Genomic DNA, 15,771 nt, shown 5'->3' on the forward strand with positions numbered 1-15,771 from the left:
TTCCCCTGGACCCGCTTGACATTGGAGTTTGAGGGAACGAATTTCCCAACTCTGGTATCAGAGCCGGATTGGGCTCGAGCTAGCCTAGTGATTGGCTAGGAGGCGGGTCGAGTACTTTGCGCTTCGGGTACTCGGTTGAGGGGGAGCATACCAATGGTGGGTTTCACACTTAAGGGGGATGAGATATTCAAGTGTGATGAGTCCCACATTGGTTGGTAATGAGTTAAGTGAAGAGTATATAAGTGAAAGGACCCATGAACCCAATGCCTTAAGGTTTTGGGTTGAAACATGGTGTCGGATCCACTTACTACGGTTGGTGTAGCCTTAGCTCATTGGTGGTGGTTCCCTGCCATGGGCTTCCCCTGGACCCGCTTGACATTGGAGTTTGAGGGAACGAATTTTCCAACAACATGGACAATTGTAAATGTTTAATTTACACTTTCTTTCGAGAGAAGATTGGCTACATATCGTTTAAACGAAAGAACAAATTCTAACGCAATAGAATTCAAAACTGAAGCAATGTTTATGGCAATCTCTTTCAAGAAAACATGTAAGAATGAAATTAAATTGAAATTTTTTAATTCCTATCACTTAAACATATTCAAAATAACATATATAATGAATCAAAAACAAAATCAATTGATTAAAATCAAAGAGATAAGGTTTAGGAAGAATCATATCGAGATATATTTTGATTCACTCTCTAACCACTTGAGAGCTACATCCAGACTGAGGTCAATCTGTTCACTATATTCTAGCTTCCAACCGGTGCCAGAAAAACCCTTTTGCAATGGAGTCTTTTACAAGTTTATGATCAAACCTTTGATCACACTCAACCTATCACCTATAGGGTCTCTCAAATTCACCAAAATCAATTACAACAATTCACTCTTGCCAAACAGATGTAAAACAGTCTCTCCACATCTAGTACAATCAAAAAGATTGAGAAACAATAGAGTAATTGAGCTTTTCCTCTAGGATATGCAAAAGTAGGCCAATTGGGGTTCAAATCTTAATTCCTTGTGTTCTTGTGTTTTATATTAGTTTGCAAAAGCAGTGTGCTCATGAAAGACCTTGGGCACCAAGCCCTCTGTCAACAAATCTGCAAGCATGGAGTTCGCCCCAGTGTATTCTATAGAAGTCTGACCACTCTGAATTCTTTCCTTAACAACCAAAAACTTAATATCAATACGCTTTGATTTTGAGGAGCTTATGTTGTTATTGGAATATAATACTGTTGATTTATTGTCACTTTATAACTTTAATGGTCTTTCAATATCATTAATCATACGCAGCTCTGTGACAAAATTTTGCAGCCATATCCCATTACTAGATGCCTCAAAACAAGCTATGAATTGTGCTGCCATGGTAGATGAAGCTACGAGTGTCTATTTGGCCCTCCTATAATAAATAGCTCCTTCTGCCAACATGTAAACATAGCCTGAGGTAGATCACCTACTGACTTGGTATCGAGCGAAATCAGAATCAATATACCCAATGATCTTTAGTTTGTCTTACCTCTGATAGGTAAGTATGTAATAGTTCATTCTCTTTAAATGACGCATAACCTACTTAACATCTATGTCATATCAAATGCGCAATTAGAATAAAATACACATACATGACATTAACAAACAATCCAAAGCAAAGTGGGCCTATTTACAAGATACCTAGCACAATATCAACATTTGATCTTTGGACCAAAAATATCAATTTTTTAAGTGGTACTCTCAATGCAGCAATTAAATATTGACAATAAATCCTGTCAAGCTTTCTAGCCTTCCTTTGGGCTGATTATTGCTCACGTGGAAAATCTTTATAATCGTCACATATTTATTACCACATGCATATATATTATTTGGTCAAATAATAACCTTCCTTGGCCGATGATTATTCGGATAAATAATAAATATACTCATATTTATACTTTAAAATAAATTATTACCCACAACAAAGGTTACTTTGGCAACAATATTGTTTCAACTAATTTATTCTAAAATACAAGATAATTAAAAGAAATAATAATTAAATTAAAATATATAAACCAAATGTTTGTTTTATTTAATTAAATACCTAGTTTCATAATTTTATTGTTTTCAATTTTCTGAATGAGATTATAATAAAATTACCCAAACTTTATCATAATGGATTGAACGTCATTCCGGACAGGAAATCTGTAACATCCCAAGAGCTGGCAAGGGCAGAGAGTGATCACCGGTGCGAAAGGGCACGGACAATGAGCGGCTCATACCAAATCTTGCAGCTTGGGGTTCATGAATGAATCGAATCAACACCCGAAAGAGAGGGATTCCAGAGACTGTGCTGGTATGGGACGATACAGTTAGGAATGACTTATAAGAATTAATTGGTACTACCTATACTAACAAGATGCATCTACTTTTCGGTAGCCCGGATTGGAAGAACTCCACAGTTAAGTGTGCTTGACTTGGAGCAATTCTGGGATGGGTGACCTCCTGGGAAGTTTTCCCGAGAAGTGTGCGAGTGAGCACAAAGCACACTGAAAAGTCTTGTGTTAGTGTGTGGGGACAGTCATTGATTCTTGCAAGTGGCCAGGCGTTACAAGTGGTATCAGAGCAGGGCCTCTCTTTCAGTACGGTGTGGTTCGAGGACGAACCAGCGGAAGCTGGTGGGCATGTAACATCCCAAGAGCTGGCAAGGGCAGGAAGTGATCGCCGGTGCGAAAGAGCACGAACAATGAGCGGCTCATGCCAAATCTTGCAGCTTGGGGGTTCATGAATGAATCGAATCAACACCCGAAAGAGAGATTTCAGAGACTGTGCTGGTATGGGACGGTACAGTTAGGAATGACTTATAAGAATTAATTGGTACTACCTATACTAACAAGATGCATCTACTTTTCGGTAGCCCGGATCGGAAGAACTCCACAGTTAAGCATGCTTGACTTGGAGCAATTCTGGGATGAGTGACCTCCTGAGAAGTTTTCCCGAGAAGTGTGCGAGTAAGGACAAAGCACACTGAAAAGTCTCGTGTTAGTGTGTGGGGACAGTCATTGATTCTTGCAAGTGGCCGGGCGTTACAAAATCATTTATTTATATAAAGCTTTAATTGTTGACAATAATAATACTTAAACATAAATAAATAAATAAATAATTCCAGCAAATTGCTGATATTGCTGCTAATTCGAGAACACCATGCTCAACATTAATGTCATATCATATGTATAATCAAACAATGCAATATACACACATGATATTGACCAAAAATCCGAAGAAAATGAGTTCCATAAACGAGATAGCTAGCATAACATAGAAATCTAGTCTTTGGACAAGAAATATCAACTTGCAAGTGGATCTAAGGTTTGGTGTAGTCAAAAAATTATAACTATATACTACGAGTAGTACATAATTATAATATTAAAGTTGTGTTTTTTTTTGTTTACCAAAAAAAAAAAGTTGTGTTTTTTCCTATCTTCAAAAATTTAATATGTACTACGAGTAGTACATAGTTATAATATTAAAGTTATTTTTCTCTTTCTCCTTCGACACCCGACAACTGTATGAAAAGTTACTAAGAAGAGAGAAAAAAATATTATAAGGATTATTGACCTTTTTTTTTGGGTAAATAAACAAACCTTTAATATTATAACTATCTACTACTTGTAGTATATAGTTATAATTTTTTGACCGCACCAAACCTTAGATCCGGTTACTGTACATTTGCTAAACCCATATATATATAGGGGTTTATATTCATCATGCAACATGATACAATCACTTTTCCTACACACACAACATTTTGTGGGGCCCGCATTTTTTGAAGCAAGAAAAAAACTAAGGCACGGAAAACGAATCTCTATAACATGACACAATCACTTTTCCTACAACTTAACTTTTATAAAACCCATATATATATGGGTCAGGATCATTTTACACCAGTGTAAGTTACACTCTTAATCTTGTCGTTGATCCCATTTATATCTAAGGGCTCTAATTTTTTAGTAATGTGAGCCATTTGATACAAGTGGATCAATGGCCAAGATTGAGTGTAAGACTTCTAACTCTTACACCGGAGTAAGAATATCCTACCCCTATATATATATATATATATATATATATATATATATATATATGTATAAGGAAAAACTAATCTTCTGTCACTTGTGATAACTTTCTCTCCTACACACCTTTCGATAACTGTGCCACCTTTTTTTTTTCTTTTCTTATTATTTTTCAGGTGGTGGAGCTCACAAATTTATCTCTATGAAATGAGATAACTTATATCCTTTAACATGAGATTAATAAAATCTATATATATATATATATATATATATATATATATATATATATGAGTTTTATTAATCTCCTTTTACATAAGATAGATATCTTATGTTGTAGAGAGAAACTAGGTGGGTCCTACTATTACAAGAAAAAAGAAAAAGAAAAAGAAAAGTTAGGTGCGGAAATCGAAGTGAGAGAAAATGAGATAAGCTACCTCATGTAAAAGGAGACTAATATTTCCCTATATATATATATATATAGGGGAGGGATCATTTGACTCCAGAGTAAGATTTAAAAGTCTTACTCCTCATCTCAGCCCTTGATTTCCGTTCATCCAATAGTTATCATTTAATTGAAATTAATAATTAATTAATTGTTATAACTTATTAAATGATAACCGTTGGATGAACAGAAATCAAGGGCTGAGATAAAGAGTAAGACTTTTAAATCTTACTCTGGAGTCAAATGATCTCTCCCCATATATATATATATATATATATATATATATATATAAAGTTGTGTGCTTTTGCGGTTAGTTTTATCTACTTGTCTACATCTAGAGAAACATGAATAAAACTGGTGGGTACCAACAGGAAACTGGAATGGTAGTTACAAAATCTTCAGTGACACTAAATTCAACATATTAGATTCGTATAGTTCCACAATACTAGCAATTCCTCCTTCCACTTCAGTGAACTTAATTGGGAGGCATATAACCATGGACTCAGAGACAGGGTACCAATCATTGCTACTTAGGCTTGACTCACACTCCCATATTCCAGATTTGTCACCAGAAACCATTGAAGAATTCTTGGAACATAGGAGACCCATTGAGTTGAGATGGTGGCCTCAGCTTGTTGCTTGGGAATCAAGACTCCTTTGGCTCCTCTCTGGGGCTTCTATTGTTGTCTCCATTTTCAATTATATGCTAAGTTTTGTGACTTTAATGTTTACTGGGCATTTGGGGCCTCTAAAGCTTGCTGGGGCTTCCATTGCTAGTGTTGGAATTCAAGGTCTTGCTTATGGGATTATGGTATGATTGTTTTTTCTTCTCAAACTTTTACTTACCATTTTGAGTAACCTTGGTTTTGCATTTCACTACATGCTCCTGTCTATATTTTTCATTAAGCAATTTTTTTTGTTTTTTTGTTTTTTTTTGAAAATTTTCTGTTGCTTTATTTGGGGTTACTTTACAGTGTGTTAAACATCAAATTGGTTTTTGATGTAACTTGTTATATAAAACCAAATACCATTTCAACATCAATAGTAGTTTATAAAACTCACTTTATAATATTAGCTTGTGTAACTTACACAGCTTTCAAGAAGTATAAGGGCAACACCTCCACTCGAATGTAATACAAGTAGTAAATGTGGGGGAGGTATAAGGGGGGAATGTATCATCTCATTTGAGATAATCCTAGCCGTTTATAGAAGAATCAACGGTAATCCTATCTTCACTCTTTATGCGAATGTGCTCCCTGTAACCGTCAATTTATCTATAAACATCATGTCATGTAAGAGTTTCCATTCTGGTATAAGTATACAAACCAATATAAAGAAATAGATGAAATACTGTATTTAGTATTAATTATACAGTAGAATTAGTTTATGGCTGGAAAAGTATTTTTTTTTTTTTTCTGTAAATTCATTCTGCACATTGTTTTCTTGTATATTTTTCATTGAGGGAAATTTTGTTTGGTCTGTAACTTAACTTTAGTTTTGCATATTCATATTTGTGAATATTGAAGTCTCCTTTAAACAGCTGGGAATGGCAAGTGCAGTGCAAACAGTGTGTGGGCAAGCATATGGGGCCAAGAAATATTCAGCAATGGGCATAATATTGCAAAGAGCAATCATCTTACACTTGGGGGCAGCAGTGATTCTCACATGTCTCTATTGGTTCTCAGGGTCATTTCTAAAAGCCATAGGACAGTCAGAGAGCATAGCAGAGCAAGGTCAAGTTTTTGCTCGTGGAATTGTTCTTCAACTCTATGCATTTGCAATATCTTGCCCAATGCAGAGGTTCCTGCAAGCACAAAACATTGTGAATCCTCTGGCATATATGTCAGTTGGGGTATTCCTTCTGCATGTGCTTCTCACTTGGCTGGTTGTTTATGTTTTGGACTATGGACTTCTTGGGGCTGCCCTTACTCTAAGCTTTTCTTGGTGGCTTCTTGTCTTGATAAATGGGATTTACATCATTGTTAGCCCAAGATGTAATGAAACTTGGACTGGCTTCACTGTAAAAGCCTTCATAGGAATTTGGCCTTATTTCAAGTTGACAGTTGCTTCTGCTGTGATGTTGTGGTATAAGCCCAAAATTATCCTAACTCTCATTGTCTTTGATAGACATATAAATACGTAAGAGAAATATAAAATTATTAACGTAGTCTCACTCAATAGCTTAAGATTTTATGTGAGGCTACATTAATAATTTTATCATTCACGCCCCTTCACATAAGAGTCTACTGAGCTTGAAGGGTGGACAATGCACAAGTCCACACCTGTGTGTGCATTTTTCACCCTTCAAATGCAATGAACTCTCGTGTAAAGGGACGTGTTAGAAAATGATAAAATCATTAATGTAGCCTCACATAAAAGTTTAAGCTATTGGTTGAGGTTACATTAATGATTTTATATTTCTCTACCAAATTATAATAATCATTCATATACCTTCACTTAGCAGCTTTTAGTAGAGTTATATCATGACATGGTATTAGAGCTTTTATAATCAAGTGGTTTAGAGTTTAATCCTTAACGCCCCTATTATTTTTAAAAATATTATGAAAGTTTTTAAAAATTAGTGAGGCTATACATTCCTTTCAAATATAAAAATAATTTATGTGTTTTTACTTAGGGTTTGATTTTTCTCATGTTACATGAGATAATTTGTCTTATGCCACAACAAAAAAATAGGTAGAACCCACTTTGAAGAAGAGAGAGAAAAGAAAAAGGTGGGTCCCACCTACTTTTGTGCGTGTTACATGAGACAAATTGTCTCATATAACATAAGAAACACATTTTCCTTTTACTTAACCGCTTAAACTTTTGGAAGAGTTGATTCATAATGCACATGCACACACAAATACACAACACAAATATCAATTTTAAAAATGCATCTCTTCAGTTCATATTATTTTTTAATATCAAGCTGAAAATGCATCTTAATGTAGTTTGGAGATATGGTACAATCAGGGACTAGTGCTTATATCTGGGTTGCTCTCCAACCCCACAATCTCACTGGACACCATTTCCATCTGGTAAGTTTTTAATTATCTCTGAGAATTTCTTAGTAATTAGCCAATTAGCCATCATGTTATCTAACCACAATTTCCATGCCAATGTACTTTCAGTATGAATTACTTGAACTGGGACATGCAATTTATGTTGGGTCTAAGTGCAGCAGCCAGGTTAGTGACAGAACAAAAGAGTATTCATTTAGACAAATTTCACGCAAACATGTTAATGAGATGTTGGGTGATTGCAGTGTCAGAGTTAGCAATGAATTAGGAGCAGCACATCCAAGACTAGCAAAATTTTCAGTCTTTGTAGTGAATGGAACTAGCATTCTCATCAGTATAGTTTTCTGCACAGTTATTTTGATATTCCGGGGTGCTTTGAGCAAGCTTTTCACATCTGACTCTGAAGTCATTGAGGATGTATCTAGTTTGACCCCATTGCTTGCCATATCTGTTTTCCTAAATGGCATTCAACCAATACTTTCAGGTAACAAAATCCACAACCATAAGAACCTCTAACTACTTCTAAGGGAAATTCCTACCCATAGTAATGTGATAATGTGTAGTAGTCAAATAAGTTGGATAATTAGTTAATTGTTTGTCTAATATTCACCGAAACGACGTTGTTTTGAGGCGAAAATCATAGTGTGTTTGTAATTTTAATTTATTTCAAAGTTATAATAGTCTTTATCATTCTAATTTTTTAATTTTTTAACCTCTAAATGATGTCGTTTCAGTGAACGTTAGACAAAGTTGTCTAAAAGAACGTTAGATACTTTTTTTCCTTTTAATTAATGATTGATTGTAATTTGTTAAGTAGTTAAATCAGTATAGTAATGTTTCATAAACCCCTTGCGGGTAAGGTAGTGTGACTCTGTGGTTTATCCATACATCTGACCCTTCCTTTTGTTTACTTTTATTTGGGAATTCAGGAGTTGCAATTGGAAGCGGGTGGCAAGCTGTGGTGGCTTATGTAAACTTGGCTTCTTACTATGTTATTGGTCTTACCGTTGGATGTGTTCTTGGGTTTAAAACAACTTTAGGAGTAGCTGTAAGTTTGAAAATTTTACCTCACTTAACTCTTTTTCTTAAGTTTGCATGAAAATTAGTATAATGGGATGCATTTTGGATTGTTACAGGGGATCTGGTGGGGGATGATCCTTGGAGTTCTTGTACAAACAGCAACTCTAATAATTCTGACTGCCAGAACAAATTGGGATGCAGAGGTAATTATAAATATAGTATAAGATCTTATTATGTTATAGGAATTGCTTGTCACATGTAAAGTTGTTAACCAATTTTGTGATGTAATTGTAGGTTGAAAAAGCTGTTGCTCGCATTAAAAGATCTGCAGAAGATGATCCCCTAGATCAATTGATTGCCAAGGAATAAGATTTTCCTTTTTTTCTTTTTTCTTTTTTTGCTTTTCTTCAGGCTCATAGAAAAGGTATTCAGCTGAAAATTAATCTTGTTTTGGGCTGTGTCCATATAATATGATAGGTTTGTATCAGTTCACATAATTATGAGGATCAAAGAACGAAACCAATTTTCACTTCCAGCATATGTCAGGCATTCCTAACCATTGATTATTGAGCTAAAAATTCCAAATATATGTCCGCCGAAGCACAAGAGTTCTAATAAAAAATTTAGAATTCATTACAAAATGTACAAATAATTCCTTCACGCACAAGATACAAAAGAATTATGGCTTACGACTTCGAGTCTAAAATATCAACGCATAACAACACGAATTAAAATAACCAAAAAATCTACACCAAAAATAAAATAAAATAAGAAGAAGCAAAAAACAGTAATTAAAAAAATAAGAATAAATCCCAACAATAAATGGAATAAAATAGAAGTCAAACCTGTCATATATATATATATATATATATATATATATATATATATATATATATATTTTACGTGCAAAAATGACAAATTTTTCACATATGTAGATTAAAACATTTAATGTGTCTCCGTGTATTTTTTTATATTTCATAATGTAGTATTCTTTAATCATCATCAAAACTTTTTGTACAAGCAAATTTTTCACATTCACTTGATGGTTTAAGGAAAGTCCGGGTGTCGACGAGTCCCATACGAGAAAAGCGTTCCCGATAAATTATTGCATGCAGCAACACAATGATGATTTTGTAAGTTCTCCTAACATTTAATTACCAAAAAAAAAAAAGAGTTCTCATGAGATTTCAGGCTCCGCGATTAAAAATGAAGTTTATAAGACGGAACAGAAAACACCAAATTATCCCCATATTTATAACGCAATTATAACAGCATGAATACAGAAGCATCTTCAAACTAATGATGCAACTCCTCTAGAAGTCCCAACGCCTCCCATGTACCAATATTAACATTACCAGTTCTTCACAACATTAAACACGGACATGCAACACAAAAGGCAACTGCATAATATACATGTACTTGGACTGTTGGTCAACGGAACAGAAGTGTCACCAAAATCCTAATAAATAAGCATGGGAATCTATCTTCTATCCATTAGGATGTGTGACTCGACGATTTACATACGAGAAATCTGAAGCGGGATAGACAAAGAAGCCTCCTCTCCCATCACTGGCTGTAATAGATCAAGCTCTCCGTATCGTTCAAGCACACGCATCCTGCAATCTTCAGCAGCCATCATTCCGGTGGAGAATGCACCATGGACAGACCCTGGATAGCTCATACTTGTTGCTTCCCCTGCAAAGAACAAGTTATCTACCGGAACCCGTAGCCTCTCATAAAGTTCGTGGGGTTTCCCTACTGCATTATAGCTATAAGAACCTAGTGAATTTATATCTGAGCCCCACCGAGACACAAGATACTGAATCTGCATAATTGAAAAAATTACCACTTAAAATACATAGACCATACTTTGACACAAGTAATAAAATGCATTTACAAGATCCTAAATAAATTAGATTAAGGTCTCTGTAGAGTACACAAGGAATTCATGATTTGCATTTATTTTTCTTGCACAGTTAAGCGTGAAATAAGTAAAAATAGTATGGTTACCGGTGAAGTAGCATCAGGAAGGATCTTCTTGAGCTGCATGAAAGCAAAGTTAGCAGCTGCTTCATCGGACATTTTCTCAATGTCTTTGGCAAGCCGCCCAGAAGGCATATAAACAAGGACAGGATGACCTGCAGCCTTGTGGAGATTAAGGAAGTAACTACATCCATAAGATGTCTCTGCAACTACTCCCAAGAACTCTACATTAGGCCAAAATATATTTTCGAAGTGTAAAATTATTTTATTCTCAAGTCCAACCCCAAGATCAGCAATGGCAGCTTCCTTCCAGTCTGGGAGCTTTGGCTCAAATGATATGCTCTTTGCTTTAAGTACCCCAAGAGGGACAGCAATAATAGCAGCATCAGCAACAAATGTTTTCCCATTCTCCACAGTCACCTTTACTCCATTATATCGCCTAATTATTTTTGTGACCCTGAAAAGTTGGCCATTACCAATGCAAGTAAATATAATTAAGCAACATAACAGTACATACAATTGTAAACCAACAATTCAAACTAATATCTACCTGTGCCCCAGGCGAATATCGAGACCCTTGGCTAGGGTATGTATAACAGGCAAATAGCCCCTGACCATAAGACCATGACCACCAGGGAGCAGTACTTCCTGTAAGTACATATTAGAAGAAGGAAATAATATACAAGAAAAAAAAAAGATTCAAAAGAGACATGTTTAAATGTTAATTGAGAAGTTCCTTGAATATATCAGTTATCAATCTAATATGTATTTCTTTGCTAATTTACTTCATGGTAAGCCAGTACAAAGGGCTTCACCATTTTCACTAAAACGCAAAACCCTACCGCCCATAAAGGTGAGTTCACTACATTATGATGGCATGTGCTGATAACAGGGGATTCCTAGTTTCCTACACATCCCATGTCACAGCCCTCCTACCTTATCAGACTGGACCCCGGGCACTGGGTCTGTCAGCTGGTAGTACAATCCAACCCACGTGCACCCTTTTTTTTTGGTGGGGGGGGTGTAGAAAGTCTTTTTGGAACGTGGGTTGGGCTGTCCTACCCGCCGACAAGCCTAGCACCTGGAGTCCAGTCCGATACGGTAGGAGGGCCGTGACATCCCATCCAAACCACCTAACAAAATTGCACCACCAATTATAACGACTGTATGTATTTTGCTAGTTTTGTTTCAAATAATAGAAAGGAGCCAGGCATGCTGGTGTTCATTTGACTCATATGAAGCAATTTGCTTAAAATTTACTTGTTAATTTATTCAAGGTCTAACAAGCATAGTAGCACAAGTACTAGTCTCTTTGCATTTCAGTCAGATGCATACTCCTATATGCAGAGCAGTAAACACATTTACAGGATTTATTGGTCATAGAAAGTGTTTACAGGATTTATCGGTCATAGAAAGGCTGCATGCTTAGGACTCATGCACCTGGCTATGAGACGACTTTACAAATTATTTCTTTCACTACAGGAGCTACCTGTATGTAACACCAAAGAGAATATATCATTTAGTGTGTAAATTTTTTTTTTTTTTTTTTGGGGGGGGGGGGGGGGGGGGGGGGGGGGGCTAAACATGTAATACAACCATAAACAATTGGAACTTGATTTCTTCAAATTACCTGGTCCCACCATTTCAGTGAAATTGTATCAGAATCTGCCGCAAACCAGCCCTCCATTCTGCATAAGTACCACTGTAGCACCTTATGGCCAAGCCCCTCCAACCTGCTTTCAAGAGTGGAAGTAATACTATCCATCACTAAGCCTAAAAAAAGAAGAGAAAAGCAAAAAATATTTAAGTTTGACGAAAATAGTAACCTCAATTCTGGCTTCCTTTCAAAAACAATTGAAAGGGCGTGATGTATAGATATGTCTTCACTAATTTCCTGTCTTACTTTATCTGTCTGCATTAAGTTATGGGCAATCATTAGAGAGGATTCCCACAATGAAAATAAGTAGAATCAAACATTAGAAGCAATAGTTGGGAAACACAAATGTATGCCTGAAAATATGGTTTCTAATATGAAAGTGTAATTCATTAGATGAACCAAATAACTAGGAAAATAAATAAATTAAATGACTTACCTCCTGTAAAATTGTCTCAAATACTTCACCAACTTTTGTTACCAACTCTTGGGGAACTTGATTCCCATCCATATCAAAAAGTCCATAGCTGCAAGAAGTTGATGAATTTCAATTAAAAAGAACTAGCATACAATAATTGCCAGCATGAAAGAAGACCAGAAAATAAACTGAAATATTTACTTGGTCACCAAAAAATAATTGAAATGATCACCTACATGCAAATGTAGCAGAACTAGCTAACTAATAGAACATCAAAAAGTGATATACTTACCTTTCCAAATCATGGTCATAGAGCACAGAGTTATCCCCGCTAGTACGGTAGAGGGGTAGCCCCAGCCTCCCAATCAATGAAGCCAGTGGATTCTCCTTGGAAACTCCATGCAACCTGAACAGTGTGTAACGTTTTAAAATGGAAGAAATCTTGCATTCTCACCATGATAATTACATCAGAACATAAAGAGAATGAGCTTTACCACGATGCTCCCAGGTCAACAGGAAAGCCAAATGAGTAGTCAGTGTGAATTCGGCCACCAACTCTTTCCCTTGACTCTAAGAGAACAACCTAACCAAAATTTAAAAAAATTAAGGAACCATTTAGTCCCATTCAGAAGATGCATATTAATTAACTACAGACTACAAAAATAGGTAGGTTCAATTTCAAATAAGAAGCAACATAGTTAACACAATCCTGTGCTTAAAAAGATTTTGTTAAATAGGTAAGTTTGTTTGCATTATTGGGGCAAACACACATGAATTCCTCTCAGGTTCCTAAAAATAAAAAAAGAAAAGAAAAAAACAGCAAAACAATAAAGGAGATGTTATTGTTGCATCAATTCATATTCTAAGTGTATGCCTGCAAGTCTTTTGAGTAATTTATCCCCAAATGTGTAGTTTTACATGACTAAAGTACAAAAGCAGCCCAATTCTAAACCAGCAACAGGGAAAAATCTCAATCATTGATTAATCCAACAATTTTTCCAGTGGAATAGAATGCATTTTACATCAAATTTTTGAGGAACGAGCAGAACAAAGTTTCATCATTTTGTATATATAAAATTAGAAGACAGGATTTACAATTCAAGAAGCCAATCCCATTCTCAAATAATTGCATTCATGAAAGCAGCCACAAACCAAACTCAGGCAGTATAAATCATTGTTTTATAATAGAGGAAAATACGAGTTTAACAACAATTGATAAAATGCATATTATTTGGCTCGAATACCTGGAATGAAGCATCATGAAGTGCACGAGCAGCAGCAATCCCAGCCATGCCACCACCGATGACAATAACAGATGGTGACCTCTCCTGCTGCCTCTTAACGTTTCCATAGCAAAGACCTACAAAGAAAAGGGGGAAAGAGAACAAAGTATGCAAGTAAATAACATCGTACACAAAATATAAACTAGAATTTCTTTTTTCTTTTTTTTGGATAACAAACTAGAATTTCAAAGAAGACAATTCTTCGCACAACACTTATATGTCAGTATTTTGCATACCCAAGTCACCAATCAATGCTAAAACCACAGACCAGCCCAACTTACTGCTTTCAGTATTTGTCTGACGGCCCCTCAGGCTAATTCCGTTTTCAAATCATACCCTCATTTTTTTGATAGCACAAAATTATCATGCTCATAAACTATTGCAGAAAAACCAATCAAAAACAATTTCCAAGCGTCATTCGAATACAGTTTACAAAACACGAATTTTTATTTTTATTTTTTCAATGTTACACCAAATACGATTTTAGACTCAAATCGTGTTCAAACCATAAAGAACAGAAGCTTTCAATCCTATTATCACAAAAATGAATGTACATTGAATGACAGATGATACTAAAATTAGATTTTCGTAAATTATCTAAAGTAATTAAATTTTTCTCAAAAATATTTTTGGTAATATTTTAATTATAGATTATTTTAAATATAAAATAAAACAACTTAAACACGCATGTGATGTAATTTACATGTTCACTTTCAAGCGGACACGATTCTTGGAAGTTGGAACTCTTTAGAACTACCTAACTACGCATGATGCACGTGTTCACACTGTTACTGACTTAGTATAAACCTTTTTCGCATAATAAATAAAAAAAAATGCAAACACCTTCTATATTAACAAAGGAAATTCCAAGCACCGACATTTTACAAAACGAAATCAATAAATCAATAAAAGGAGAAAGTAATTATATGAATAAAAAAAAAAAAAAAAAGCAAACCTCTGGTTAATTGGGGATTACTACTCTTATTTCTTGACTCCATATTGCGAATAAAAATCTCGATTACAATTGAGATTACTGTTACTATAGGTTAACAACAGTTCGGGGTAATTGTTCTCAGATTTGAAGATGGAAGAGAGCGATTGAGGCGAAAAATGGAGGAAAAAAATCAACAAACAAGTAACGAAGTGATTGAAATTCAAATTCGATGATAAATCCAGCTTCCCGAACCAGTTCATACAGCTCGATTATCCAAAAAGTTCAACCACTCTTCTCTGCTTTCTCGCTCTCTGTAACAAACTGGAAAATCAAGCGAGAAAACGCGAATCGATGAAGGCGCGGGGAATCCGCAACCTTAGGCAGGGGAAAGAGAAGGTTCTGGAGGATTCTCTCGGTGTTTGGCAACTCGGAAAATTTCTGAGGGAAAGAGAAAATGAAAAGGAAAGAATTATAGAGAGATAAAGACAGTTGATTCTAGAGAGAGAAAGATGAATAAGATAGAAAAGGAAAAGGATTGAGTTGTGATATCAAATGCAATTTTCGTCTGAGATTTATAGAGTTGTGGTTCGTAACGTTCGTTCGTTTATCTCAGCTAAACTGGCCCAACACTACGACGCTCTCAAAAGCGCGTGGTAGATACAACAATCTAAAAGCGACACGTCATGGGGCATTTTCATAATTTATAGTTAAAGACAAGGGGTATTTTATTCCAACCGCTGACGGATGCATAGAAATGAAAATCAGATTACCAAATATGACAAAAAGGAAAAGAAAAGAAAAAATAACAAAATATAATTTATTATTATATGATCATACCAAAGTATTTTAAGTATAGGAAATACATATGTCATATGTTATAGGAAAATGCTTAAATCATATTATAAATATAATTAATGTGAACTCCACTATTTTTTTATTTTATTTTTATTTTAAAAGTGTTGGGATTCATATTAATTA

General features: G+C 35.2%; 2 protein-coding genes across 3 annotated transcripts; one reads left to right on the plus strand and one right to left on the minus strand.

Moving 5' to 3' along the window:
• Window positions 1-4,974: 4,974 nt before the first annotated feature.
• On the plus strand, window positions 4,975-9,002 carry LOC133292406 (protein DETOXIFICATION 41-like). Its single transcript, XM_061490807.1, has 8 exons — window positions 4,975-5,292; window positions 6,022-6,566; window positions 7,433-7,519; window positions 7,613-7,669; window positions 7,747-7,985; window positions 8,431-8,549; window positions 8,638-8,724; window positions 8,816-9,002. The coding sequence occupies exons 1-8, from the start codon at window positions 4,978-4,980 to the stop codon at window positions 8,888-8,890; spliced, it is 1,524 nt and encodes a 507-aa protein (XP_061346791.1). The 5' UTR covers window positions 4,975-4,977; the 3' UTR covers window positions 8,891-9,002.
• A 722-nt stretch (window positions 9,003-9,724) lies between these two features.
• LOC133292404 (polyamine oxidase 2-like) lies at window positions 9,725-15,324 on the minus strand. 2 transcript variants are annotated; one of them, XM_061490805.1, is made up of 10 exons: window positions 14,815-15,324; window positions 13,821-13,936; window positions 13,071-13,159; window positions 12,869-12,982; window positions 12,598-12,685; window positions 12,331-12,416; window positions 12,135-12,237; window positions 11,055-11,152; window positions 10,532-10,961; window positions 9,725-10,346 (listed from the first exon to the last, which is right to left on the minus strand). In XM_061490805.1, the coding sequence occupies exons 1-10, from the start codon at window positions 14,855-14,857 to the stop codon at window positions 10,038-10,040; spliced, it is 1,476 nt and encodes a 491-aa protein (XP_061346789.1). In that variant the 5' UTR covers window positions 14,858-15,324; the 3' UTR covers window positions 9,725-10,037. The 2 variants fall into 2 exon arrangements, with proteins under 2 accessions (XP_061346789.1, XP_061346790.1); XM_061490806.1 differs by having other exon boundaries at window positions 12,331-12,412; window positions 12,594-12,685.
• Between the last annotated feature and the right edge of the window lie 447 nt (window positions 15,325-15,771).

Source organism: Gastrolobium bilobum, unplaced genomic scaffold (assembly GCF_033153095.1).
Source record: "Gastrolobium bilobum isolate Gb01-03AN ecotype WA unplaced genomic scaffold, APGP_CSIRO_Gbil_v1 utg114551, whole genome shotgun sequence".
Lineage (NCBI taxonomy): Eukaryota > Viridiplantae > Streptophyta > Magnoliopsida > Fabales > Fabaceae > Gastrolobium > Gastrolobium bilobum.

What these genes read in the sequence shown, in the direction of transcription:
- LOC133292406 (XM_061490807.1), top strand. Translation starts at nt 4,978, where the DNA reads ATGGACTCAGAGACAGGGTACCAATCATTGCTACTTAGGCTTGACTCA. An exon ending in GCTTCTGCTGTGATGTTGTG is followed by an intron (nt 6,567 to 7,432) that starts GTATAAGCCCAA and finishes ATCTTAATGTAG; the next exon opens with TTTGGAGATATGGTACAATC. An exon ending in GGTCTAAGTGCAGCAGCCAG is followed by an intron (nt 7,670 to 7,746) that starts GTTAGTGACAGA and finishes GGGTGATTGCAG; the next exon opens with TGTCAGAGTTAGCAATGAAT.
- LOC133292404 (XM_061490805.1), bottom strand. Translation starts at nt 14,857, where the DNA reads ATGGAGTCAAGAAATAAGAGTAGTAATCCCCAATTAACCAGAG. An exon ending in GTTGACCTGGGAGCATCGTG is followed by an intron (nt 12,983 to 13,070) that starts GTAAAGCTCATT and finishes CACACTGTTCAG; the next exon opens with GTTGCATGGAGTTTCCAAGG. An exon ending in GATATTCGCCTGGGGCACAG is followed by an intron (nt 10,962 to 11,054) that starts GTAGATATTAGT and finishes CCAACTTTTCAG; the next exon opens with GGTCACAAAAATAATTAGGC.